At 41.4% G+C, this 27,952-nt stretch overlaps 1 protein-coding gene across 1 annotated transcript; it reads right to left on the bottom strand.

Annotated features, from left to right (window-relative positions):
- On the bottom strand, positions 1 to 27,672 carry cbx6a (chromobox homolog 6a). Its single transcript, XM_036000441.1, has 10 exons — positions 27,437 to 27,672; positions 26,262 to 26,305; positions 26,007 to 26,072; positions 23,438 to 23,504; positions 20,838 to 22,065; positions 10,481 to 11,244; positions 7,608 to 7,995; positions 6,345 to 6,586; positions 4,598 to 4,777; positions 1 to 3,126 (listed from the first exon to the last, which is right to left on the bottom strand). Exons 1-10 carry the CDS (start codon positions 27,515 to 27,517, stop codon positions 2,881 to 2,883), a joined length of 3,306 nt encoding a protein of 1,101 aa, XP_035856334.1. The 5' UTR covers positions 27,518 to 27,672; the 3' UTR covers positions 1 to 2,880.
- Positions 27,673 to 27,952: the final 280 nt, after the last annotated feature.

Genomic DNA, 27,952 nt, shown 5'->3' with positions numbered 1-27,952 from the left:
TTAAAATACCACAACTTTAATCACTTCTTTTCTTTAGTCATAAAACAGATGAAAAAACAGGAAATCAAGCACAAGTGAGACACATAATATTGTGAAATGTTGGCAGTGGGGAGGTTACACATGACATCACAGTTCAGCTGAGCCAAAAGCCAAGAAACGTGTGTGTATTTTGTGGGGTGGGTAGATCAGCTGTCACGACTCAACACGGTTTTAATTAAAACTGTGAGTAATCTATTATGTCTACATCAAGGAGCAGACTTTCTGTGGTATCTGCTGAAGAACACTCACCTCTCCATCTGCGTATTAACACACACGCGTCAAAGGCAAATTCCTCTGACAGAAAAGATGCAGCCAATCTAATCTGACTACAACTAAATGAGATTAGGCTACAAACTTGTATGTGTGTGTGTGTTAGGTTTACAGCATCCCTACAGGTGCTTAGTTGAGGTGTAATCCAGATGAGCTGATAGGTGTAAAGAGATCTGTCACAATAAGGTGAGCTCTCTCACACACACACACACACACACACACACACACACACACACACACGTTTGATGTCATTTTTTGTTTGCTATGAGTCCAGGAATGTTGTCATAACCATTTTATTTTTAAATTTTTGTATCCACCTATTTCACAATATCATCCAAATAAGGACAAGCGCAACACTGTCACAGCCTTCAACAACCAAAAGCAAGACAGAGACAGAGAGAGAGAGAGAGAGAGAGAGAGAGAGAGAGAGAGAGAGAGAGAGAGAGAGAGAGAGAGAGAGAGAGAGAGTCATATAGAGAAGGAGAAGAAAGAGACAAAGAAGAAAACATAAAAACATTTCACTATTATTTCGGGGCATGAGAGCCCAGGCAGGCAGGCACTTTACAACTGGGTGACAAATCACATGTGGGGCTGATGTCTTAAGGGAATAAGTGAATTTGTATTTGAACTACAGTTCACTTTACTGCACAGTGTTGACATGTTTGGTGTAGTTGGCCAAAGTGGGAATCAAACCCTCTCCCCTGACAATGTCCCACCTTCTCTAAACATTATTCCAATGATGTCCATTTTCAACTTGCATTGAACTTGAATCAAGAGATTAAGCACATCCAAACTTTCTTGTATGTAAAAACAAAGAACCACAGCAGTTGCTGTAATTGTTGTCTTTGATTTAACCATCCTTTACTATGATTTACATTAACAGTTAAGTGTAACTATGACTAGAAAAGAGTTGAAAGGTCCAATATAACCGGCTGTGCTGTAAATAATTTGTGCCGGAAAATCAAAGTAACATGGATGGCTTGCATCTGAGAAAGTCTATCATTGAAGGTAACTGCCAGTAATCTTAATTTAATGCTGTATCGATCATGCTCAATATTTTACCACCACATTACCAACTCTACCTTCATTCAGAGTGCAAAATTACACTCCTTTTTGATAAACAACCTTGCAAGTGCCAACCAAGGAAATATTTCCTTTTACTATCTTCAGTCCTACATGACGTAAACATAGCTTTAGGTCTTTTGTAGTTTTTTTAAGTTATAAGTGGCAGTTTTGGCCACATACCTTTTTACAGGGAATGAGAAAAAATGCATCAAGTTTGGAGACAAATAAATGCATCCCGAGTTTTGCTCATACTATTTTGTTTGTTCTTCCGTTTTCTAAGACAATGAAAGTAAAAGTTTTTCCTACTGAAACCTCTAGACAGAGTCAACTGTTAAGTACACATATACATATATAATCAATCCACTTAATACACCTCCGTCATTGTCATTCTGTGAGGATTTGATTTACCAAATAGACATCTGTGTGCTTCAGAGTGTGGGGCAGTTTGGGGACACCAACACTGTAATTTACACATTTTGAGTTTGTTTCTTTAGTGACAGGAAATGTGACTTTGCTCATGCAAATATACTTACATTCAAACCGGTTTACATTCAAGGATACAACACAGTTTTACCAAACTCACTCAGAGGTTTGTTACAATGTCAGTGTCTGATTGGTGCTTAGATAGACATCAAGTGGTTCTTCCAGAGGTTGATTGAGAGCACTGCTGCGCTAAGTCACAAACAAAAATGCTGCGACTTAATTTTGCAGGAGTGTGAGGTGTATGAGAGGCTACAGCAAGGGGAGCAGACTGGTACAGAGCAACATTAGCAGAGATACGTTACACAATATACATTAATAAGACCACTGATTTACATGATCATGGTATGCAATGTAAAAAAAACAGTACAGAGACATTACTCAACAGGATCATATACAGTTAAAAATGAACAAAACTCATTTTGTTTCCCATTGAGTGTTCAAATCAATATAACCACGATAGCATCTCAGAATTCAGTTTTAGAATTAAACACAACCAACTGGACACAAGATGAGAACTTTGTGTCACTTTGTTGTAAACTAAGAAACCCTTAGATATGTTTTAATGTTTTTCTATATTTTTAAAGGTTAATTCCATAACTGGATTCAAACCCATCAAAGCCCTCTGCCTGAATAACCATGTAAGGCTAACTGGCCCAACAGATTATTACCTAAAACTGAGGGTGGTACATTTAACCACGGCCAATAATTCATCTAAATGCTTCCATAAGTGTCCCGTTTATGCCAGAAGGTGATCCACCCATGCAGCCTTCACTAAGGTGATTCTGTGACTAAACTCAGTGTATCTCACTGCAGAGGTAAACACATGAGCGTGGACACCAACACTAAAAACAAAACATACACCGCTCTTAACAGCTTAATCGCACCATCACATATTTCAGTCCACCAGCAAGCTTCCCACCCCCAAAAATATAAACCCCAATGTGATACATTGTTATACATCACTGTTTCCTAAATCGACTTATCAAACACAGCCACCATTGGCTGACCTCTCCCAGTCAACCCTCACTGTTTGGGGCTGTAGGGGTTGGATCTCTGGGCAGCGTGGCACGGGTCCAGGGACTCCTTGGTGGCACCACCGTACACATCTACGTCTTGGTCCGTCCAGGGGGCGATGTTGCCCAGTGCTGAGGAGCTGCAATCGGCCAGGGCGCCAACCTCTGCTGGCTTTAACACCCGATCCCACAGGTTGAACTGGGAAAGCTCCCCGACCAGTGCCTGGGAGGCATCGAAATGCCCGCCCAATGTATCCTTGAGTAGACGAGTTGGAAAAAACAAAGGGTTGAATGTCAGAATACTAAGAATAGCCAAGAGACCAAGCTCTGTTGGGATTATGTACAACAGTCATCACTTAGCCCTTTTCCACCGCAGGAACTTTTTCAGGAAGTCAGGAACTCTTTTAGGATCTTGGGAATTTTACCTGGTTTAAAACAGGAGTTACTAGGGTTACAATTGAGTTTCTGGGCTGTAGGTACGGCCCCCAAAAAGGGTTTGAGTGGACATTACCACATTTAGGGTGGGAAACTCTACCCAATACTTTCCACAAAGAATGTAGTAAAAAAAGGGTATCTCAACAATTTGCAAGTATATAAGTGAATATATTTGTCCCACAGTTTGCTTTATTTATGAGTTTTGCATGTTGGCCTTGAAGGTTTCTCTCCATGAGTTTGATTAAAAAAAAAGAAGAGATCAGTACATCTTGTGAGTTATTATGAACAACACTTTCAAAACTATGCTCCAATACTACACTTTTTTGGATTAATACTAATAGTAGATTGAAATTTATGTAGGCCTACTATCTCTGGTCCTGAAAAACTACAACCCTCCTCAGGCAATTGGTACACTACTTGGAACAGTAACTACTACTGTGGTCAGACTTCCTGGTTAAAGAAGAATGAAAAAGCAGGATAAAGCTTTATCCATACACAGAAATATTGTCATTTCCTGATTTCCCCATAGATTAGATTAAAAATGTTTATTCCCCCTTCAGAGTAAGAGGGATGTCCTGGGATTTCCCCCATACAATCTGGTCAACACATCCACATAACATTGCAATTCATCATCCATCATTCATCCTAAAACAAGATTAATAAAGTACTAGCTCTCTCTCTCTAAAAAAAATATGCATCAAATCAAGTTGTTGCATCATTGTAACATCTTGCAGAATTGGACTCCCAGCTCTCTGCTTTTTATCTTTTATGCAAGGACGATGAGCTGCAGAATGTGCTTTGGCTTGTTCTTTTGACACCAGGGAGGAGGGATAATGTCAGATTTCATCACGGTTATGTAATGTTGGCGTCTCGCTAATGAAGGACAGAGGCAGCCCAGTGTGGAGACAGACACCATTCTGTCTGCCTCCATGTATTATCCATCCATTGATGCATCCATCTATCGGTCTATCATGCCTCCATCTTTCCATCATCTGTTCATTCATCTGTCAGTGTTGGACTATAATTCATGCGCATTACTCATGTATCCATGAATCCATCCATCTGTCCATCATCCATGCAACCACCCATTAACCCACCTATCCATCCATCCTTCCACCTTATCGATCCATCTATCGTCATCCCTCCATCCATCCATCAGTTTGTTCAACCATCAATTACTAATCCATCCATCTGTCCGTCCGTCCGTCCGTCCGTCCATCCATCCATCCATCCATCAGTCAGTTTATTTATCTATCAGTTTATTTATCTATCCATTCGTCCGTATATCTCACCTGTTCCTGTCCCAGTATGAGGACTCCTCCTGGTTTGATGGGATGCCAGGCAGCCAGTCCCTCTCCCCTCCCCTTCATCTTCCCCCCCTGGTAGGCTTTCCACACCCCATCCCTCAGGGTCCAGCTGACACAGATGTGCTGCCACTCGTCCTGTGGTAGAGACAGAGGCAGCTGTGCCACCTACAGGTCAGAGAATAGAGTGGTTACACGGTACACCTTTCTACAACGTTAAATTGCCATGGTGGAAACAGAGTATCAGTGATTTCAAGTGAGCTATGACTCATCAAGCTTTCATTCTGATTGGATATTGGACATGTGGGGGTGGTAATGTTGGCAGAATGTGGACACACTGGTGGTTTATGTCAGCAAAACTACACCCTGTGGACAGTCCCAACCTTACTTTCACTGAAGTTGCAAACCCCCACTCATCTCTGCCATAGGGAGCTTTAAGTGTAAGTGCTATTAAAGGAAAGCATTAATGCACTATATAAAAAAACAGCTGCAAAAAGCTTGCCTCTGTGCCACCTGTCCTCAATAAAGTGGGCTTTTCTTGCATTCAGCACCATTTAATTCAAGTTTTTTTATTTTGGATGAAAAATATTTGATCCAAAGTAATATTGCTGTTGTATATCCCTTTTTGTGTCTTTCTTTTTCGTTTTTGTGGATTAAAAAATGAATGTGTTGTTCAAAGGCACCAGCTGTTTTAGTTCTACATTTTCTGTAGCAAGGGGAATAAATGTTTTTTAGCCATGATTAATTAAATGGATGGCAAGGCTTAAAGGGGCAGCGTCATGTGCACACTTTAGGCCACATGTGTCAAACTCAAGGCCCGGGGGCCAAATCAGGACCCTCACAAATTTTGATCCGGCACGCATATCAATTCAGGTTCACAATAAATTGGAAACAGTTTTTCAACAGAATTTGTCTGATTTGACCACATTGAGAGAAATCCCCACAGAACCCACAGTTTGCATATTTAGGCTGTGAAACAGGTTGTTGTGAGTCGGCTGTGTGGTAGCCGGCTTTTAAAAATGTCATCATTGTTTTGCTCGATTAGCTAAACTCTATGATGGCTAAGGAACTATTTTGCTGATTTTTTTAGGGCTTTATGTCAACCAAACTGTCAGTAATAAGATGCAATAATACAGTCAAAGATATTTTACTTTTTCAATTAAATAAAAGCATGTCAATAAAACTATTAATGTGTGGCCCTTGATGTGATTTTCATTTTTCAGTGTGGCCCTTAGTGAAACTGAGTTTGACACCCCTGCCTTAGGCTAAAGGGCATCCAGAGAACCAAGCTTAATATAAACTCTAATCAACATCAAATTGAATAAAACAATAATTGGATGCTGTGACATTTTCAATTTTATTGTTGGTTCATGTAACATGGCATACAAAAGTTGGTCCGTCACAAGAATGAACATGTTTTAATTTCTTATTTTAATCAATAAATTACAACGACCCACCATCTAGCTTGCACTGTTCCGTGGAGCAGCATAACAAGCTAATGATTTCCTTGGCAGGCTATTTTATTTGACTAATCATAAGAAAACCTACAGGGTAAAAAACATGAATTATTTTTACCAGAAGAAGCCATTCACTTACACACATAATATACTTTGTTTTAGTCCAATTAACTTCCAACAAGCACACCAACTTGGTGATTTAATCATTTGAAGTGTGGTTCAAACCCACAGGTATGAGAATGAGAAATTATTTTTTTTTTTTAAACACTCCCATGTACCTTGTCATTGATGAGCAGCTCCACAGGGTTGTGGACTCCCTGTAGCAGCACCAGCTCGTTGGGCTGCCCCGGGACTGAGTAGGAGAAGGGGGTGCCGATGCCTCCTTCTTTGGCCTTCAGCCACACACAGGCAGTAAAGGCATACATCTCTGTGATCTCTTTTCTCACCAGGCCGTACATGTAGTTGGTTCGCATGGGGAAGGAGAGGATGAAGCCATCAGGGAACGGCGGCTCTGTCAGCGCTGTGGAGACACAGATGAAGGAGAATAAGAGAAATAGTCAGACCAAGAGAGGAATAAGGCAGACGGAGAGAGAAAATGGGCAAGGGACAATGCATGAATGGCCAATTTATACAAAGACACTGGTATGTCTCTTCTCACTTGCTCACTTGACCCTGCCAGTTTGTGCGTGCACACGCGCACGCACACACACACACACACACACACACACACACACACACGAAGAACATGACAAGTGCTACAGCATCCCAGTTAATGATCAGCCTATCTGCCTCTCTTGCCTCTCTCACTGCAGCTCTTAAGGCAGAGAAGATGTAGAGACAATCAGAAAGGTTGGGAGAATGACAGAGCTAAAAAGAAAATACAGGAGTGCTTTTTCTTTCCTTTTTACAGCCTTCCTCTTTGCACCTCATGAACTCTCAATCTCTCCTCGAGACTTCCACTTCTCCTGTTCTGTTCCAAAGATCTCTGTCTGCTTTTAATGGTCTCTTTTCACTCTCTATGTAACTACCAAAGAAAAACAAGCTTCCAGTTAATGGGATTGTTCGTGGTATAATGTGGAAATGTCAGCGACATACAGTACATCCGATGAAACTCAAAACCACTGTGACACACCCAAACTACATGACTAAGGATCCTTAATGTAAATTCCTACGATTGTGAAGATCTACAGGTTACAAGTAAAAGCAGTAAGCTCATTTCTTTTTCATTTCATTTATTTTTTGCTGTATTTTTTTTCTAGCCCTATCTGACATTTCCCAACCTTCAGCACTCATTAATCATCTCATTTTAATCTACAGCTTATTCTCTACTGCTGTGATGAGCCAGTTCACCCACAGTGCTCATTAAAGTTTTATTTTAGCCTTCCCTTGCCATGCTTTCATGTAGGCCCAGGTCAGCTTAGCAATGCAGTTGTTCACCTCCCTGTGTGCATCAGTTCATCCATACATCCTTCATTTATTCAGCCAACATCACCACGTCTTTACTCTCCTCCTCATCCTCCTCTTCCATCCCCTAGACTCACTGTGTTCCAGCTCAGTGACGCGGTGGTTGACGGTGTCGATGCCCTGGTTGATCTTCTCGTGTTGGCCCTGCGTCTCCTTCCTCATGGCCTGACGCTCCTTCTCCAACATCTTTATCTTCCTCTCCAGCTCCCCCTCCAAGTCCTCCACCCTCCAGGTGCCCTTTCCACGCACTGGGGAGCCCTTAGATGGGGGCTTGGGGGCAGGGGCAGCAGGGGAGGCAGGACGGCGACCCCCTGGGGCAGCCGCCGCAGGTGGGGAGGAAGCACTGCCGGCGGGCGGAGCGGGAGCCTTGCCGGTGTTACCAGCCGGGCTGCTGCTGCCACTGCTGCTGCTGCTTGTACCTACAGATGTGTCGGTGAGGTTCAAGGCAGCAGGGCCTATCTCCGCCTGCAAGAGGGGGCGAGACAGAAAAAAAAGTAAGTAGGTGTAAAATGATTAAAAACTCACAGAGAGAGATGGACAGAGAGATCATAAAAGAAATCCTGTGGAAAATAGAAAACAACTTATCTGCAGTTGTTGTTATCGGCCAAATATGTGAGTATGTAAGTATTCGGAAGGTTTTTTTTGTAGGAGTGGACAGAGCAGATAATAGTTTTTTTCAATGCTTGTGGCGTGGCCCTCGGGATGGCAATGCTGCTCTGGATGTTGGTTGGTCGGTCCACTGTTTGGGTCCAGACTGAAACATCTTAACAACAGTTGGATGGATTGCTGTGAAATTATGTACAGACATTCACATAATCCCCAGTGGATTAATCTAACTGACTTTGGTGATCCCCTGACCTTTCCTATAGCAGCACCGGCGGTTTGACATTTTAGTTTTTTGTGAAATGTCTCAACAATTATAGGCTACTGGATGGATTGCCATGAAATTAATACACATATTCATATCGCCCTCAGGATGAGTTGTAACAATTTTGGTGATCCCCTGACTTTACATCTAGCGCCATCTTCCGGTTACATTTATTTTGTCCAATTAATGACATTCTCATCTTCTTCAGCTGTACTTTTTGTTAACTGCTCATTTGCAAATTAGCTTGCTAAACTAACATGGTGAACATGGTGAGGGTTATACTACCTTCTAATAAGCACCAGCATGTCATTTTATTTTCTATATTAAGCAGTTATTAGCGTTCATCACGAAGCAACAGTTTTTCTCAGTATAGTTTTTAGTGTAGTTTTATAGTTGTAGAACAGAGTAGTTAAAGTAGTATAACATTTATTCACATTGATCGGCTAAGCAATCGTAAATTCAAATTTTTTTATTTACTCCTCGACGCAGCGGCCACGGGTTCGACTCCGACCTGCGACCCTTTGCTGCATGTCATTCCCCGTCTCTCTCCCCTTTCATGTCTTCAGCTATCCTATACAAATAAAGGAATAAAATGCCCAAAAAATAATCTTAAAAAAAAAACTAAAAACATCAAACATCTTGGGCTCTGCCTTACTATGTGAATGTGTACACGAGGTGTCCACAACCAATGATTATACTGATCAATAGTATTGACTGTTGGAGAGATTGTGATTGTCCTGATTGACTGATGGACGGAGATCAGTATAATCTTTGAAAGTGGACATCTGGTTCCAGACATGAATGTTGTGTGTGTTAAAGTAGACTATTCATTTAATAAGAGAAAAATGCAAGAATAAAATTGCGAGTGCTAGTCCAACTTATTTGGAATTGAATGGATCTTTGTTCCTCGCTGGTTGCACCCTAGAGGATTTAAAAAAATGTAACATGAAGGCAATGAGAAGAGCCCACTCCTGTTTTCTTTATAAATAGAATCATTTTACTATTCATGTTAGTCATAGTGGGTTTAAACTGAAATGAAACTGCAGGACGGGAAGTAAAAACGATAACAAAGGAACACAGTGAGAGGTCTTGTATTGATAATAGTAGCCCAGCGGTAGCAGCATTAGTATTCATAGCAGAATGAAAAAAGAAGGTGTTGGTGAAGCAGCAGTAAAGAGAGAGAGAGATGCTGCTGTAGATGAGGGTGATATGTAATATCAAGAGAGTTGCTGAGGCAGGACTGGACCTGGACGAACAGGATATAAATTCACACTGACTGAGGCAACCTGTAAGTGACTGTGCTTGGAGAGGGCTGGCAGTGATGCAGCAGTGCGTGTGTGTGTGTGTGTGTGTGTGTGTGTGTGTTTGTGTGTGGTTATAAACCATGCCTATGTCTCAATCTCAGCACACACACACGCTGAGAACTTGACTCCCCTCCACCACCACCCTCCTTCCTGTCCAGCCAGCTTCATCTTTTATTTATGTCTCTATCCTGCTGTCGGATGCGGAGGTGGAGGGTCCAATGGCGAGGGGGGGGGCGTGAGAGCCAGCAGGTAGAAAGATTTCCCATGGGTCCATGGGGAGCATGTGCAAGGAACATCTCATGAGTTGCTTGTCAGTAGAGAGGTGAGGTAAGAAGATAAAAGAGGGAGAGAATCGATAAAGAGGGGGAGGGAGGGAGGTAGAGAGAGATCAGGGCGCCTGGTGATGAACATCTGTGCAACTGTAGCCTACTGGCTTTTAAGGATCTAACTGCCATTGCAATGGGTTGTGGGACTTTTCTAATCTGAATCTTTCAATTTTGGTGAAGTAGCCTAAATTCTGAAAGCATTGTTTCTCCAATTTCACCAGATAGCCTAGGTCTTAAACTGCACTTCACAGTGGATATCAACATTGGGACAACTGGCACTTTAATGGGCCAGACACAGGCCTAATTTTAGTTACTGGAGAACGGTGACTCACCTGGCTAATTCATGATAGGCCAAATGTCATGTTGCCAAACAAAACTCAAACAGGAGGGCAAACGGCAGTAGGTTTTGCCAAAGTTTTTCTAGCCCGTGCTCAGAATTTCCCCCCAGTTACCTCGAGTTTGTCAATGCGGTCCTTCAGGTCCATGATGGCCCTGGCCAGCTCCTCCACAGCCCGCGCCGTCTGCAGCTGCGCCGCGGCGGAGGAGCTCACATCATCCCCGGCCATGACGCGGCGGTTGCCGCTCCAGACCCCGATGCTCCGCTCTGGGATGTTCCTCTCGTCCTCCAGGCCGCTCTCACACTCGCTCAGCTTCCCGGTGAGCTCCCGGATGGTCCTTTGGTCCATGAGGATCTGGTCGTTCTGCTGCAGGACCATCTGACGGAGGTCCTCCGCTGTGGTCCGGAGATAAGTCCAGTCTTCATCCCCGGCGCCGTACAGCGGGTCGTCCGCTTGCTGCTGCTGCTGCTGCTGCTGCTGCTGCTGTCCCCCACGCCGCTGCCTCAGATCTTTGCTCTTGCATTCTCCGACCGGTACAGGCGTGCAGATCAATCGGCTGAAGCTGAACTGTTTCGCGGACCCAGCGCCGGTCTCCTCCCCGAGGTTGAGCTCGTTCAGAGTGGGAACCTCCAGGCCGATGCCGCCGAGCCCGTTCTCTCCATCGTAGGACTCAGCGCCGTGCAGAGCGCCCAGCGGTCCGGCGTGTGCCACCGATCCGGGCTCCAGGGGCTCGAACAGATTCTCCGATGTCAGGGTGCCGTTGTCGCTGAGAGGCGCGTCGCGTTTCCGGGGATAAACACTGGCGATAATGCAGATGACCGCGCCGAGAAAGGCCAGGGTGCCCGCTGCCACTAGCACCACCACGAACTTCATTATCACTGTGGATGCAAAAGATTACGGTTTAGAGAAAAAAGCCTGACATGCAGACACAACTGGAAACAGAACAATGTCCTCATTTCGGAGGCAGCATCACTCCTACAGCAGCGTGTAGGAAGACTGCATCAGCGGAGTTATTATCACGATCTAGGCTAGCCTACTGAGCCGATTAACTAAACTCAGTTCGACATCTCAGATGAACTACCAGCGCTGTTGTTTGCTGTAGAAACGGGGCACTTACATACAGAAGATGTTTTCCTCTCGCCGCCCTCTGCTCTGTGTGTAGGATTAGCCTATTGAAGGCACCGCGCTGTCTGGACCAGAGATGCTCCCTCTCCCTCTCCGTCTCCGTGTTGCTAAACTGCTCTCCTCCGTGCGTTACCATGGGGACCGTGGGGAGAGGAGGAGCGAGGCTGTGGGCATGCGTCAGAGTCAGAGCAGGGGTGAACCTCCAGCAGCAGCGTGAACAAACAAGGTGGCGATGGATCGATGTGCAGTGTGTGTATGTGTTTTTTACGTGTGTGTGTGTGTGTGTGTGTGTTGGGGGGGGGGGGGGTAGGCCTAGTTTGGCTTATAAAAATAAAAAATAAAGGCATTTTGACAGATTTTTGTTTGCAGAGACACTTTATATTTGGTGAATCTCAATCAAATCGTTCACAAAACCATATTACAGAAACATCAATGCAAAAATTGTAAGATAAAATGAAAATAGGCTACAAAACTCATACCAGCTGAACAGCTTATACCAAGTCTTACAAGTTTAGCCTTGCACACCCTCACTTATGCACCCTTACATGCACATCTCTCTCTCTCTCTCTCTCACACACACACACACACACACACACACACACACACATGTTGGCATTGAAATACTCAGGCATAGCTACATTATGTGCTGCCTGCAGGAGTAAAACTAATCTTTTGGAGAAAAAACAGAGGTAATAGGCTACAGTCTTGGGGTAGCCTAAGAAGGAAAAAGATAAACAGAAGAAGAAAACAGAAAAACACTTTAAACACGTTTTGACTGAGTAGGAGGAAGAGCATACTTTCCTCAAGAGGCAGTGCTAACTATAAAACTCCCCACTGACGCCAACGGAAATTTTCTGACCCTGACACAGAAGTCCTCTGCGGCCTTGTTCAACAAACATTCTCACTCCAAGGCAAGTGGATGAACCACTCTTAAAAAGTTTGCTGTTCATGTTAGTTTAACACTTTTAAAGTTTAATAGAGATATGAAATGCAGGAAGGATGTGCTTTGCTTGCCTTCTGCCAATCAGGGAGCTGAATCTGCTAATCAGCACAACATTAAAGGAATAATCCAACCTCAGACACACAACCTTTGATAAGAACCTGGGATAGTTCATTCATTGCAGGAGTTGCTTTTGAAAATGCCCAAATTCCCTTTGTTAGTTAACACACTTTTCATTAAACTGCATATACTTCACTTTGTACATTTCCCAGAATACATTTCAACAACTTTGAGTGACAAGAATAGAGCACTTTCAAAGTTCTAGTCTACAGCCATGCTAGTAGTACTTTGAGCTAACTGCTTAAGTCAGCATGCTTACAGGGAGTGGTATCAATCTTCTCATCTAACTCTTGGAAATAGAGCGAATAAGTGTATTTCCCAAAATGTTGAACTATTCTTTTAAATTGTTAAAACATGAATGTGAGCAGAATACACCTGACCTGGCTTTTACCCTTAAGTCAAACTCTTAAGGAACAAACAGCCAGTGGTGAAGTACACAGATCCGGTACACACTGTAAGCAAAAGTGTGAAAATACTCTTTTACAAGTCTAAGTCCTGCATTTAAAATTAGTTTAGTATCACCATCACACAATATACTTATACATAGGCTAAATGTAGGCTACGTATAGTATAAATGATAATAAAATGGAAATACTCAAGTAAAATACAAGTTTCTTAAAATCTTACCAAAGTACAGTATTTGAGTGAATGTACTTTGTTACATTCTACCACTGCAAAAATCACATGAATAGATGCAGATTGTTAGGCTTGAAATTAAGCTTAAATATCCACCACAGTCAGAGGCTCAACCAGTCCAGCTTCCCTGCAGAGAACAGAAGCCTAGATTGTGGATTAATCTCCAGAGGTGGCTGATGTTGCACGCACGCGCACACACACACGCACACACACACACACACACACACACACACACACACACACACACACAGATAGATGTGGGCCACTATAGCATCAAACCGCAGTGACTATTTTAGTTTCATCTGGCTCATAAACCCACTGATATCCTGCCAAGGATGGAATACACAAGAGAGAGAAATGGAGGGAGCAGAGGAAAAAGTAGCAAAGGACCTGTGTATCATCTCTCTGTGTCAGTCTCTCTAACTCTGTCTCTTTTTTTTTACATCCATTAAACAGCCTAAACTGAGGAAAAATGAAATAAAACACTGACTGTGGAAAAGGAAAAAAATACTTTGAACTAGATGTATGTATTCATCACAACATCAAAACATTCTGAGATGAATACCCAGGCGTGATGACCTTAATATCACCCCAGCTTTCACAATCCCTGAAAACAGACAGATGCTGCTCTGCTCCCTTCTTATGAATGCACCAAGGCGGCCCACCAGCACCACTCTGTGGAGCGTTTGGGTACTACAGCAGAAATATTACAGGCAGAAAGACACATTTTTTGTGGGCCAATTCTTAGTGGGTTACAATTTTTCCTCCCTTTATATTAAGGGAGTGATTTAACTTGATGTATTTGAAAAAAAGGTACAACGTAGCCTACATTAATCAGAATTGTGGATTGAAGTTATTTCAATCTTTGCTTTCTTTTAATTGACTCAGCTTCTCTTTCCTGTCCATTATTGTTCATAAGGAGACATGGCAATGTTTATGACATACTAAATATACATATAAATCTGAGTTTGCTACTCAGTTTGCTAATCACTTCCTAGACAAAGCGTAGATTTTGACATATACAATATTTGTCACACACAAGTTTTAATGAAATGTTTTGTCTACTGAGGTTTTTGTTTTGTAGTCATTCCATGCTTAAGCCTTAAACGTGCTTGTGAAAGTCCCCTTCTCTCCCAGTAATCTTCCATGTCAGCGGCTCAGTCATGTTTAAAGGTGGATAATTGGCTTCTTAGAACATCAAACATGAGGTGGTCGGATGTAATGTGATAAAGTAGATGAACAGCCTATATGTGTTTTGCCTAATTATTTTATGTATGTCTTATTAGATCATGTGTATATATACAAAAAAATGTTTTTCCTTTTGGCCATTTTTGTGTGTTTTTTTCTGCCTAAACTCTAAGTTGTTATCCATTATCCCATCCTCTTTCAGTCACTCTGTTTTCTGATTTGTACTTGTCTGGAGACAGTAACTTTTAAATAAAAATCAACACAAAAAAAAAAAAAAAAATAATCGATTATTAACTTATCAGAATCGATAATCGAATCGTTCTAGAGAGAATCGCGATGCATCTAAGAATCGATTATTTTTCCCACCCCTATCAGTGGGTAGAGCAGGCGCACATATACTGAGAGGTTTATGCCTCGACACGGAGGTCCAAGGTTCGAGTCCGACCTGTGATTTCCTGCACGTCTTCCCCCTCTCTCAAGTAGCTGTCCTGTCAAATAAAGGCGGAAAAGCCCCAAAAACAAATAATCTCAAAAAAAAAATAAAAGATTCTCCGTGTGTGACTGAAAGCTTTGATCTTGCACTCAAATGCCAAACCCTTTAAGAAGATAACCTTGCTTGCCGCTGAATTGATTTGTTCAGTTTTGACGCTGTGTAGAACTCATTTATTTTTTTCAATTCAAATTTGGAAGCCGTTAAGATTTATTTTAGCTTTATACATTTATATATGAAAATTACAAGATAAAAGACTCTCATTCCTGCATTTAATGTCCTACACCTTTGCTGCTTAAGTCATAACCAGGGTGTCTTTCATACAGGTCAGTTCCTTGAACCTGCAGCCCACCCCTCAAACCTACATCCAAACAAAGTCTACAGGCATGCATCAAAATACGTGGCGGCAGCCAAAAAAAAAAAAAATACAACAAAGCAAACCGCTTTTTAAAGAGCTTTTAATTAAAAGCCTTGTTGAAGAAACACACCGAAAGCAACAACAGGTAACATGACATTGAATACATAATCTGTACAATAAGGGTTGGCAAAACATGCTTCAGAAGTTCAGATACATTACAATGTCATCATTATCCTCCAACTCCCCATTATTACCATCAATACAATGTACACAATTCATATTATCAGACAAAACTGCAGTCTTGACACATTAAAATTAGTCGGAGTTTGCCTTCTTATCAAACCCATATTGGACTAATAAATGACATTCAAATAAACAGCATCACATTAACAATATTATGCATATTTAAAAAAAAAAAAAAAAAAGAAAGTATTAAAGTACAGTACAAAGGGGGAAAAAAAACAGCTTAAAAAGCACAATATCTTAATACATTAAGCATCTGTATCCATACATTTAAACAAGGATCCTTCCTTTATTCTAATTAGTGCCAAATAAATCTAGCACTTAAAATGACATCACATATATAAATGTAAAACAATTCAAAAAAGGGGAAAAAAGGCTTAACAAAGTCAAATAATAAAATCAAGAGCCCTATTTGGTTGAAAGATAGGCCACTAAGTTGAGTTGTGCTACTCCATATGAAAAAGAAGAAAGAAAAACATTGCTATCACTGTTGGAAACATGGCTTAGCAGCCTAATACCTTACACATCTACCAACTGCAACAGTCACTTCTATCCACCACTTAAAAATATGAACGATATAGTAGATGAAAAAAAACCTATTCCAAATCACGATATATCCATTTGGAGAAGAAAATATTCCTTTAGATCATCCGTTTCTGGAAAATAAAGAAGGAGTAAGGATTCAAGTTAAGTACTGTCCTTTATTTATTTTTTTTTTAAAGTACCTCAATTTAAATTTGAGCTACAGAGATCTTCATAAGAGTAAGCCACTTATTTTTTCTTCATATAATGGATGTGTCATTTTGGAGTAAATCCTTCCACGTTTGACCTATGAGAGTATTGAAACAGTATTGACAACAACTAGAACCATCCCGTAACATGGCAGGAGAGGAGGTGACATCTTCCTCGTCTGTGTCAACGAAGACATGGAGAATGCTGCGTTAGCAACTTTGGAAAATGAGACATCAGAAGCCTTTCAATGGTTGTTACCGTTTTGCGATATCGTTGCTGTTCATCTCTACCACCGAAGCCACGGCAAGTAAAGAAGTATATATTTTGTTTAGCACTTTAAGAGCCGAGTAAGACGAGGTAAACGTCGCCTGGAGTGCAGCTGGGGTTGAATGGAGCAGCTAAGCTATAAAAGGCAACGCATGCGGAAGATTTATTTTGAAATACTGTTAACACACAGGTGCACCGGAGTATAGGAGCCAAGGTCTGGGAAGGTATAGAAAGAGCAGGCAGCACCAGAAGAGGGTTGAGAGTCTGTGTATAAAGGGTCAGGTTTCTTTTGAAGTGCTTTAGGTGCACTTTGAACACTTTCAAGATGTCAGGCATTTAGCTGGAAACAACCTGCAGTGAAAGAGCTCGGCAGCCGTTCATTGTGAAGAACATGTGGGCGTTAGAAAGAAAAGGTGATATCCTTCTTTTCTTTCTTTCTTTCTGACTGTTACATAATGCCACTGAAAGACAGCACACTTGATGTACAGTATTTGGAGAAAGCAATGGTGCCACAATTCCTTGACTCTCCGGTCTGAAAACTACTGGTCCTTAGTCATACATTTTTGCCTTGATAAAAAAAAGGTAAGAACAGCAAGGTAGGAAACAAAATACTTGGTCATCTTTGACAGTAAATGCAGCGTCTGAGTGATTGTAGCCAGGTAAAGTGGCTGGAGAAGTAACAGAGTAGATACATTTATCAGCCACAGACAAAAGATCATTTGTCTTGAGGCGATTTCCCACCAGAGAAACAAGCAGCAAGAGAGCACATTTCTTTTGGTACCTCAATGCATCATCGGGTCTAATTCCTCATAGTTCCTCTGCATATCCTCAAGAGCACCGTGTCACCAAAAGTACGGAAATTACTAGGTCAAAGGTCAGGGTCGAAAGCCAAGACATTAGGGGGTGTGCAAAAAAAATCAATTCACATTCGAATCGTGATTCAAGCTCTACCGATTAAAAATCGATTCATAGAATTCCAAAAATCGATTCACATACATACATACATACATACATACATACATACATACATACATACATACATACATACATACATACATACATACATACATACATACATACATACATACATACATACATACATACATACATACATACATACATACATACTACATACATACATACATACATACATACATACATACATACATACATACATACATACATACATACATACATACATACATACATACATACATACATACATACATACATACATACATACATACATACATACATACATACATACTACATACATACATACATACATACATACATACATACATACATACATACATACATACATACATACATACATACATACATACATACATACATACATACATACATACATACATACATACATACATACATACATACATACATACATACATACATACATACATACATACATACATACATACATACATACATACATACATACATACATACATACTACATACATACATACATACATACATACTACATACATACATACATACATACATACATACATACATACATACATACATACATACATACATACATACATACATACATACATACATACATACATACATACATACATACATACATACATACTACATCATACATACATACATACATACATACATACATACATACATACATACATACATACATACATACATACATACATACATACATACATACATACATACATACATACATACTACATACATACATACATACATACATACATACATACATACATACATACATACATACATACATACATACATACATACATACATACTACATACATACATACATACATACATACATACATACATACATACATACATACATACATACATACATACATACATACATACATACATACATACATACATACATACATACATACATACATACATACATACATACATACATACATACATACATACATACATACATACATACATACATACATACATACATACATACATACATACATACATACATACATACATACATACATACATACATACATACATATATATATATATATATACACACATACATACACATATATACACACACATACATACACATATATATACACATATATATACACATACACACACACACATACATACATACATACATATATAAAAAATTGTATGTCTATTGCAATCACATGGGAAAAGTAACTACATTTTCATACTGTGAATCGTTTTTTTTTAATCGAATCTTGAGCCTGAAAATCGACATTGAATCGAATCGTGACATTTTCTGAATCGTGCACCCCTACAGGACATAGAGACTTTATCAGAAGCAATGTGTCCAAAACAAAAGCGCTTACCCTTCATGCAAAACATGTATGGCTAAAAACTGAATTTTCAAAACACCACCTCCTTTTTTTTCAGGGTGGGCCATGATTGGCTCGTGGCCTAACCTAGCAATGCATTTAAGAAATGGGTCACAGCACGCGGCATTGCTACAGACAGCGGCTGAGCTATCGAAAGAAAGGAAAACCTGCATTTAAAATGGGAGGCAATGGCAATTGACAGCAGTCAATTTGCAAACTTGTGTTCTGCAATGCAGGTTAACGTATCAAGAGGGTATCTTTTTCCCCACTGGATAGAATTAGACTGACAAAATGAACCAAACCAGGAGCAGTGGTGAAACCATAACTATGTCATCCAACAACTGAACTACAAAATCATCAGCAGAGATCCTGAAACCTGTCATTCCTTTGCTTCTGAAGTTACTTGATTGTAACTAAAGAAAATATTCTTCATTACACATGATCTAAGGTCCAGAGAAAAGCTGAAGCTGTGTCCACATAGTTCAGAACAAGACACCTTTAATGGAAAGCCAAACAAAGATCCCATTAAAAAGGTGGAAAGATTGCATTTCTCCAGAAATCCTCTTCTTAGTTTCACAGATAACATCTCAACCACATTTCTGTTTATATTTGGGTATATCCAAAAAGCAACTGGCACAGAAATGGCACACTGTCTAACAGACAGTTAGCGGATAACTTGACAGAAATAGGACATTTTTCCTCAAATTCCTGGCACAGCATGGTTCAGTTTCTCTTGTCCTACGGGTAGCAGGGGGAGACCAAAACATGCTACATGAACCACTTCTATTGAAACTTGAGAACATACTTATAAAAGACACTATCAGCTAAACTGAGCAGAAAAATCCAAAAGGGACAAAACAGGGTGTATAGTCATTTGCTCTATACCTGCCAATGTGGTAAAGAGACAGACTTACCAGTTACTATTGATTACAAGTCAAAAACTGCCTGGATACACGTTCCACAGACTTCAAACACCTGCCAAGTAGCTTAAAAGGTTCAACAAACTATTTTTAGCTGCATTTGCTTGGTGGTTTCCGCCTGAACTGTGTTCAGCTCATGGACCTTCTAGACCATGACAAGTTGAGAAGGAATAAAGCGAAAATCTGGCATAAAGAGAACATTTCACGACCAACTGCCGGCCAGTTTCGAGTCTTGGTGGACGTCACAGATTTAAAGAAGGTGGTGGGTTCGTGACAAAAAAAAAAAAAAAAAAAGGCAAGCAGGGAAAGACGGCAAGGACAGCAATAACTTAAAAACTATTGTTTTTGTATATTCTTTGCAGCTTTTAAGGTTGTGCGTGCATATAAATACTCATTCCTACTGTATGTATATGCATGTGCGTTCAAGAGGAAAAGGCCTTGTAAAATTGATAACTACATAAAATAGGTTGTTTTTCGATGCAGTCAAGTGCATTACATTTACCTCGCTGTATTGATGCAATATATGAGTCCAACTGTGTTAAGTGCAAAAACACATTACCTCATTTATCATTAACAAGCTGGACTTCCAATGAAACTATGGGGCAGGAAATTGGCATGACACCCGAAGGCTGTCAATACCGGCCTTCGCAGCAGGGCCGGAATCAAAATAGCAACACACGCACACGCACACGCGCGCACACACACACACACACACACACACACACACACACACACACACACAACAAGCTAAACCCAGCACGTCTGAAGCAAGGGAAAGAAAACAAATAACATTTCCATCCAAGTCTGCCTCAGAGTCAGTGCTGTGCAAGAGCAAAATATGGCAATTTAAGGGCGTATAAGCTGCCCGCTTTCAAATGTATACACTTCTTTAAAAAAAAAAAAAAAAACTCTTTTTTAACTATTCAATGGCTGGGCGGTGTTAATTTACATTGCATTTCATTAATCGTTACACAAATATGGACACACCTTTAAGGAAAAGGTAGAAGGGGGCTGAAGTGGCAACACTGGCATGATATTTTCTTCCACCATCAATGGCAATCGGCTTCATTACATCTGATCTTTTATGGCTTGGGTGGAGAGACGTCGTCAGAGGTGGTGCTCGGGGGAGGAGAGGAGGCGCTTTCAGGGCTAGCGGAGGGTGAGGCAGGGGAGGGGAACTCTTTTATGGTGACAGTGACGAGGTTGGTGGTGACATCAGTGACCACCACATCCTTGCAGCTCGGTGCCATTTCAGGGTGCCAGTCGGGGTCTCCTTCGGCAGGCACCCTTTGGGGTTCGGCGGGGGCAGAGATCTGGTCCCCAGGGGTGCCAGAGGCAGCGGGAGGCTGGCGTTTAGCCCTGCGTTGGCGAGTGCTTTTCCTGCCTCCCTCTGGGCTCGTTGAACGGTCCAGGGCATCGTCCTCATCCACGTCTTCCAAGGAAGAGGATGGTGAGGAGGGGAGGAAAGAAGATGCCGACGCCAAGGGGTTCGCATCGGAGGACGGGGTGGTAGCAGCGTGCTTGGCACTCTGGCCCTTCTGGGTCTCTGTGTGAGGTTTACTGGACTTGGCACCCTCGCTGGAAAGTGAGCCTCCTGTGGCAGGCTGAGACTGAGCAGCTGAGGCAGAGCTGGAAGGAGAAGAAGGCGACTGGTGCTTGGAGGAAGTAGAGTGGGTGTTCCTGGCCCCTGTGCTGGAGCCTGGGTGGGAGTGGAAGGACAGAGGGCCACCACACTGCAGCCCAAACGGCTTCCCGTACATCGGGAACCCCAGCATCTTCAGAGGGGGCTGAAAAGGTCTATAGGGTGCATCTCCCTTCTTCCCGATAATGCGATTGCGGGAAGGGATGTTTTGGCGTCCTTCTGTAAGATTCCTGCCGCCTGCAGCTGTGCCACCCCCCCTCCCTGGCTTGTTAATGACTTTCAGGTTGAGAATGATCCGACCTCTCTTGATCTCCCGTGGTTTGACTCTACGGTTGAGGATGCGGACGGTCTCGGAGAAGGGTGAGACGTGCAGGCGGGAGGGGAAGCCACCGGGGTTGGAGAAGGAGGACGCCATGGGGTCTGAGCGGGGCAGCGGGCGCCTGGACATCCGGTGGCAGCGGTGAATGTCTTTCTTCAGCTTGTGTGTGGCTGCAAGGGAATTGAGTTTGGGAGAGGGTGCCACAGTTGAGGAAGAGGAGGACGAAGATGCTAAATGAGGTGAGGCGGAGGAGGAAGGAGTAGCTCGACTGGAAGTGGACGAAGAAGAGCGCGATGTAGTCTGGCGGGCGTTTGAGGCTCGGCTGCTGGTCCCTCCTTTCTGAGCATGAGCCTGAGGGAGATGATAAAGAATTAAGAGTGTGGACAAAGAAAATGTAGGTTGCCCACTTGGTTTCCCATTTCAGTCTAAAAAGCATAGTTTGGGTGTTTGGCAGGTGAAAAAATGTTTTAGACAAACATGTAACATGTTTCAAAATCATTGCAATAACTATATTTTATTGTGTAGTTAGGACCGGCTTCATGGTGATATATAGTCATTTAAATTCTGTTGTTGGATTGGAATATTAGGCATTTAATTCCCCTTACACCTAAACAGAAAGTTCTGCAAAACTACTGATTATTAACCATTTGTGATGAAAATATGAATAACTAATGACATTGAAATCTGTTTTTGACAGCGAAACTTTTTATAACTTCAGAAAACACTTTTCTATGCCCAAAGGTTGTTGGCTTTAAAGTGCTCATATTATGCTTTTTGGCTTTTTCCCTTTCCTTTATTGTGTTATATATCTTTTTTGTGCACATTATAGGTTTACAAAGTGAAAAAGCTCAAAGTCCACCCCAAAGGGACTTACCATCTCCAACAGAAAACACTGTTCACAAACTGCTCCAAACAGCTCTATTGTAGTCCAGCCTTTACTTCCGTGATGAACGTGCGTCACTTTGTAACACACGTTATAATGCTCGCCTAGCTGCTAGTGTAGCACGCCCTCATACTCTGCTTCTGACTGGCTAGTAGTCCTTAACTAGCTACTGCTAGATGGAACAGAAGTGAGAGGTCTCACTCTGTAGCTAAAACTTGAGAGCTCAACACACAGGGTGAAAAGAGGAGCTGCAGCAATGTGCAGTACAACAAAAATATGGTGTTTTTTTGAAAATTAAACCATGTAAACCTATCCTGGTACAACCTCAAAATACAATTATGAACCTATAAATGAGCAGAAATTGTAAAAATAAAAACTGCAGTGTGAAAAAGGAGGTAGCACAGTATAGATGTTATACACCATTGTGTTCCCAAAGGTTTGACAGTGATGCATGTTGTTAGTACAATAATAAAAGTAAACTTCAAACAAGCTAGTTTCAAGAGGGATGACCTTATTCTTAGTTCAACAGTAGAAACCACAAACAGAACTTTCCACTTTCCTATAACGTGCTGCTACCTGAGTAATGGTACCAATCTGAGAACATCTTGATGAAATTGATCAACAAATTATGGCTACAATAACCAGTATGCTATAATTTTACTTATTAAAAAAGAAAACATTTTGGTATACATTTTAAGATAATTTAAGTAGACACTGGAAGACTTGTTTTCAGCTGTTAAAGACTGACTTTTCCAATCGCTGCTGATGTGTTGCAGTGTGTGATGTGAGAGGCTCGTCTGTGCATAAACACTGAAACATCAGAAGCATCAGAAACTGTACCTTCATGACAAAGTTTTTGGGTTTTGGTCCCCGTTTCTTTGGCCCGTGCATTTCTCTTTCCCGTTCCCTATAAAAAGGAAATTACAGTTAAGACAATACAGATCACACAGGTGAAGACTCATACATTTATGAACCCATGCTAAAGTTGACTAAAAAGAGGAAGGACTGTAGGACTAGAGGGATATCAACATCTAGTCCTACACAACTGATCTTATGAACCCATGCTAAAGTTGACTAAAAAGAGGAATAAAAAAAATCATCTTTTGGAAATTGATCTTAATGCCTTAATTAAAAAAATGAGGAAAAATCCAACCTTTAAGGACACCAATTTTCTTTGTGAATGAATAATGTATCGTAAATAAATAAATATAAGTACACCCCTATGTTAAATTCCCATAGAGGCAGGCAGATTTGTATTTTTAAAGGCCAGTTATTTCATGGATCCAGGATACTATGCATCCTGATAAAGTTCCCTTGACCTTTGGAATTAAAATAGCCCCACATCATCACATACCCTTCACCATACCTAGAGATTGGCATGGGGTACTTTTAGGGCTGTCAGCATTAACGCGTTAATCGCAATGCGATTAAGGGCCGAGCATGACACGTTAAGTTTTTTTTATCTCATTAATCGCATGCCGGCATTTATTAATTTATTTTACACTTCACTCGGCTTTGCGTCGTGCCTAACAGGCTACTATTTTGACCCTTTGCAGCACCGTTACTTATCATCAAGCTGCCACTTCCTCGCAACACATCCTGCTGCTGCAGGCTGCAGGCATGATGGAGAAAGACAGCAGCAATAACTCTGAATGGAGCCTTTTATTTTTGCAAAACTCCCGGACGGCTCGTAGACAAGTCGAAAGCCATATGCACATTGTGTAAAGCCAAATTAAAATATCACCGAAGCACGTCAAGCTTGAGCTACCACCTACGAGCTAAGCATAGTAGTACGGTTAACGTGATGCTACTAAAGCAGTATTTTGGAGAGTGCTACTTGCCGACCTGTGGATGAAACCAAATCCCAAAAAATGACTACAGCTCTTGTGAAACGCGTGGCAACTAACTGCAGACCTGTCAGCATCGTAGAGGACTCGGGTCTTAAAGACGTACTACGGTTGGCGTGTTCTGACCTGTCTCATTGCCGTCGAGGGGGACAGCAGCCCGACACACAGCCTGTACGACACGGAGAAAGCAGCCCAACTGAACAGCTGCAAGGTGCTGCAAACGCTGTTTCATTAACCGGTGATCACTGGACGTCAGTGAGTAATCAACATTATTTAGGAGTTACTGCACACTATATTGACTCTAGTAAGGATAGGGATTTTTAGTTTTTTAGTTAGGTACTTGGAGGAATTGTGCAATAATGACAGATCCACACATTTTTCTTTTGTTTACACAGTAAATAAATAATTACAAATCTTAAAATCAAGTTCATAAAGTAACTTTCTTTGCATTCATTTGATTCCCAATCAAGATCCACTGGTAAGAATTGCTTTTGATTGTTAATATGTACTTAAAAACTGTTCTAAAATGCAAAATAATAGAATTTTAATCATGTGATAAAATATGCAATTAATCGCGATTAACTATAGAAATTCAGCGATTAATCGCGATTAAAAAATGTTATCGATTGACAGCCCTAGTTACTTTCCATAAGATCGTCTCTGAATGCAAATCAAACCAGCTATTAGGCTAACTGAAATAAAACCATGCCAATCTCTAGGTATGGTGAAGGGTATGTAATGATGTGGGGCTATTTTAATTCCAAAGGTCAAGGGAACTTTATCAGGATGCATAGTATCCTGGATCCATGAAATAACTGGCCTTTAAAAATAAACATCTGCCTGCCTCTATGGGAATTTAACATAGGGGTGCACTTACTTATGCCCCCTGTATTTTAAGGAAGAACATTTATTTATTTACGATACATACAATTTCCAAAAGATGATTTTTTTTTATTCCTCTTTTTAGTCAACTTTAGCATGGGTTCATAAACTTAGGAGTGCCACTGTATAACGAATCAAACAAGAAGATGGTGATGAAAGCTGTGGGTGTGTAAGTAGAGTAGTCGGGCACACAGAACAGTTTGAAGCCATGTTTAAACACAGCCAGATTCTGTCTTCACGTGTCCATTTCAGTTTCCCTTTGATGCGTCTTTTTCAGTTTTGTCAGTTTTATGGTGTCCATTTTGGTTTACTGCAAAAATCTACTTTCTGTGAGCAGCACATGGCTTTCAAGTGGCTTGGCAAAGGACATGAAGGACTTGAGAGCTTAGATGGAGGTTTTACAATCAGGAAGAGAAGAGGAGGAGGAATGTAAAGACACTAACAAATGAGGTAAAGGCAGAAACAAGCACTTACAGTGAGATACATGGGAGCTAACGTGAAGTAAGGACATTACAAGTGTAAAATCAAGGCAACTGAAATTAACAAAATAGACAAACATTTTAGGTTACGAGCCAAAATCCTAAGCATAGCATACTATGACAGACTCTTACCACACTCAATGTGCAAAAACAAGACTAAACATGGTGTATGTGCTCTCATTTGGTGCTATCTTTACTCACTTTCGCTCAAAGCCCAGTATCAGCCTGTCATCCAGAATATTCTCCTCTGGCTCCCAAGTGCTGTGCCTAAACAAGGATGAGTAACATGAGGAAAACACACAACAAAAGGAAACTCTTTTCACCAAAGCCTAAGGTGATTTAATCCACATTTTCAGTTTAATGTGAAGGCATGAAAAACAGCACAACACAAGACAAATGCCTCCCTGTAAAGAGACTGAGGATTTCTATTGAGTTAAAGTCAAGAGAAGCACTTACTTCATTGCCCATCCTTTCCATTTTACCAGGTATTCAAGTCTTCCCTGCAAGAAAAACAAGACACACATTGGATTAAAAAAATAAACAGCTTGTATATAACAATGGGGACAAGAGATTTGTTTTAAATCTGGAATGTAGATGCAGCAAATGTCATATTGGAACTTGATTATATTTCAGTTAAGAAATGGTATTTGTTGTGGACTTATTCCCTGTTCTTAATTTGATAGGAGCTCTTCCGGGCTTTAAAGAGTTATAATCTCAAACATTCTCTATGATGTCAAATGCATTTAACACTGGGCATGATGCATTTTTACAAGTTGTTTGCATACAACATCACATAATGTTTACATCATATGGCATCAATTTAAAAAAGGATGACTCACTCAACAACATCTGTTCAAGGAGCTAATCTTAACCCTAAATACGGCATTCCTGCTTCTGTGCAAGTGCTTTGGATAACTTCTCAGAAGAAGGGGTCCAACTATGAAGTTCTAGCAGGCAATTCAGAAGTACCTGGAGGCCTGCTGGTTAACTGTGACTACCAGCCACTTACAATGGTACACCACCATGATTTATAGGGCCTTTTCCAGTATACAAGCCATACAGGACTGATGAAAACTCTAAGGAACTATCAGAAGTCCTTTATCAATTGTGGCTGATATACTCCTCTCTCATCAACAGTAGATGAGTGCAGAACTAATGTTTTCGGAATCAATTTTCACATTATGCCGAAGAAAACAGCAGTCTCAAACAGCCTTTAAAGTGGGTGACCTAAAGTTACACCTCCTCCACAGGCTGTAAAATGCAGACTGTGACCGTATAGCTTTAGCTACCATTAGCTGACAGAGAAATCGGGCCCCTCCATTTCATAGCAGAGCCCTCCTCCCATCGGCTGGGCTGCGTTGTTCTGCAGCTACCCCCTTCTTTGTGTTGCTGTTTTTATTGCCCTCTTAATGCTTGGATATACGACCCATGACTGATAGCCTCGCTGGTTAGCTTCTAGCTAGCAAAGTAAAGGCATTCGCAAGCCACAAGGCCTCCAAAGCGTTGCATAGGCGCAAGAAGACAGCCCCGAGCCTATGGACTGGAGCAGCAGAGCAGAGCCGTGTCGTGCTGACCGCGGCCAACATCTGCGGGAAGTCAAAACACGCGGGACGGCGGCGTCTGTAGCTCACCTTACGAACGCGGCGTTTCAGTATGGCTTCCGCGGCGAAAACGCGATCTCCCGTCGCCGAGAGCTCCATCTTTTCTTTCATGCCCGAACTAAGCTACCTGTCTATGTTTTCCTCTCTCCAGACGTCAAGCTCTGCTGTCTGCTCAGGCCGACCAAAGCAAAACTGTGTATGAGAGGCAGCAGGCAAACACACACACACATAAACACACCACTACAGCAGCAGCGGCCAGCCTACTATCTGTCACGTGGCCAGGGTCAGCCCCTTTGGTCGTCCTGGCAACGATGAAGACTCTCACGGGGATGCAAAGAACCCCTCTTAATACATCCATGAAAGAACCGCGCGCTACTTTCTTTTACCGTCTATGGCTACTTTGAGCTACTTTCACCATCATGTCTATCTGATGACAATCGGCGCCATGCGAACTGAAATACATGAAAACTATAAATGCTAATGATATTTTAAGTTTTAATTTCAAACCCACATCTGTCCAGGGCTGTAGCTAGAATGTTAAGGGCC

The sequence above is a fragment of the Sander lucioperca genome, chromosome 4, assembly GCF_008315115.2.
Source record: "Sander lucioperca isolate FBNREF2018 chromosome 4, SLUC_FBN_1.2, whole genome shotgun sequence".
Lineage (NCBI taxonomy): Eukaryota > Metazoa > Chordata > Actinopteri > Perciformes > Percidae > Sander > Sander lucioperca.
Note: the sequence above shows the minus strand (reverse complement) of the source record. Positions and strands in the feature narration are given on the sequence as shown.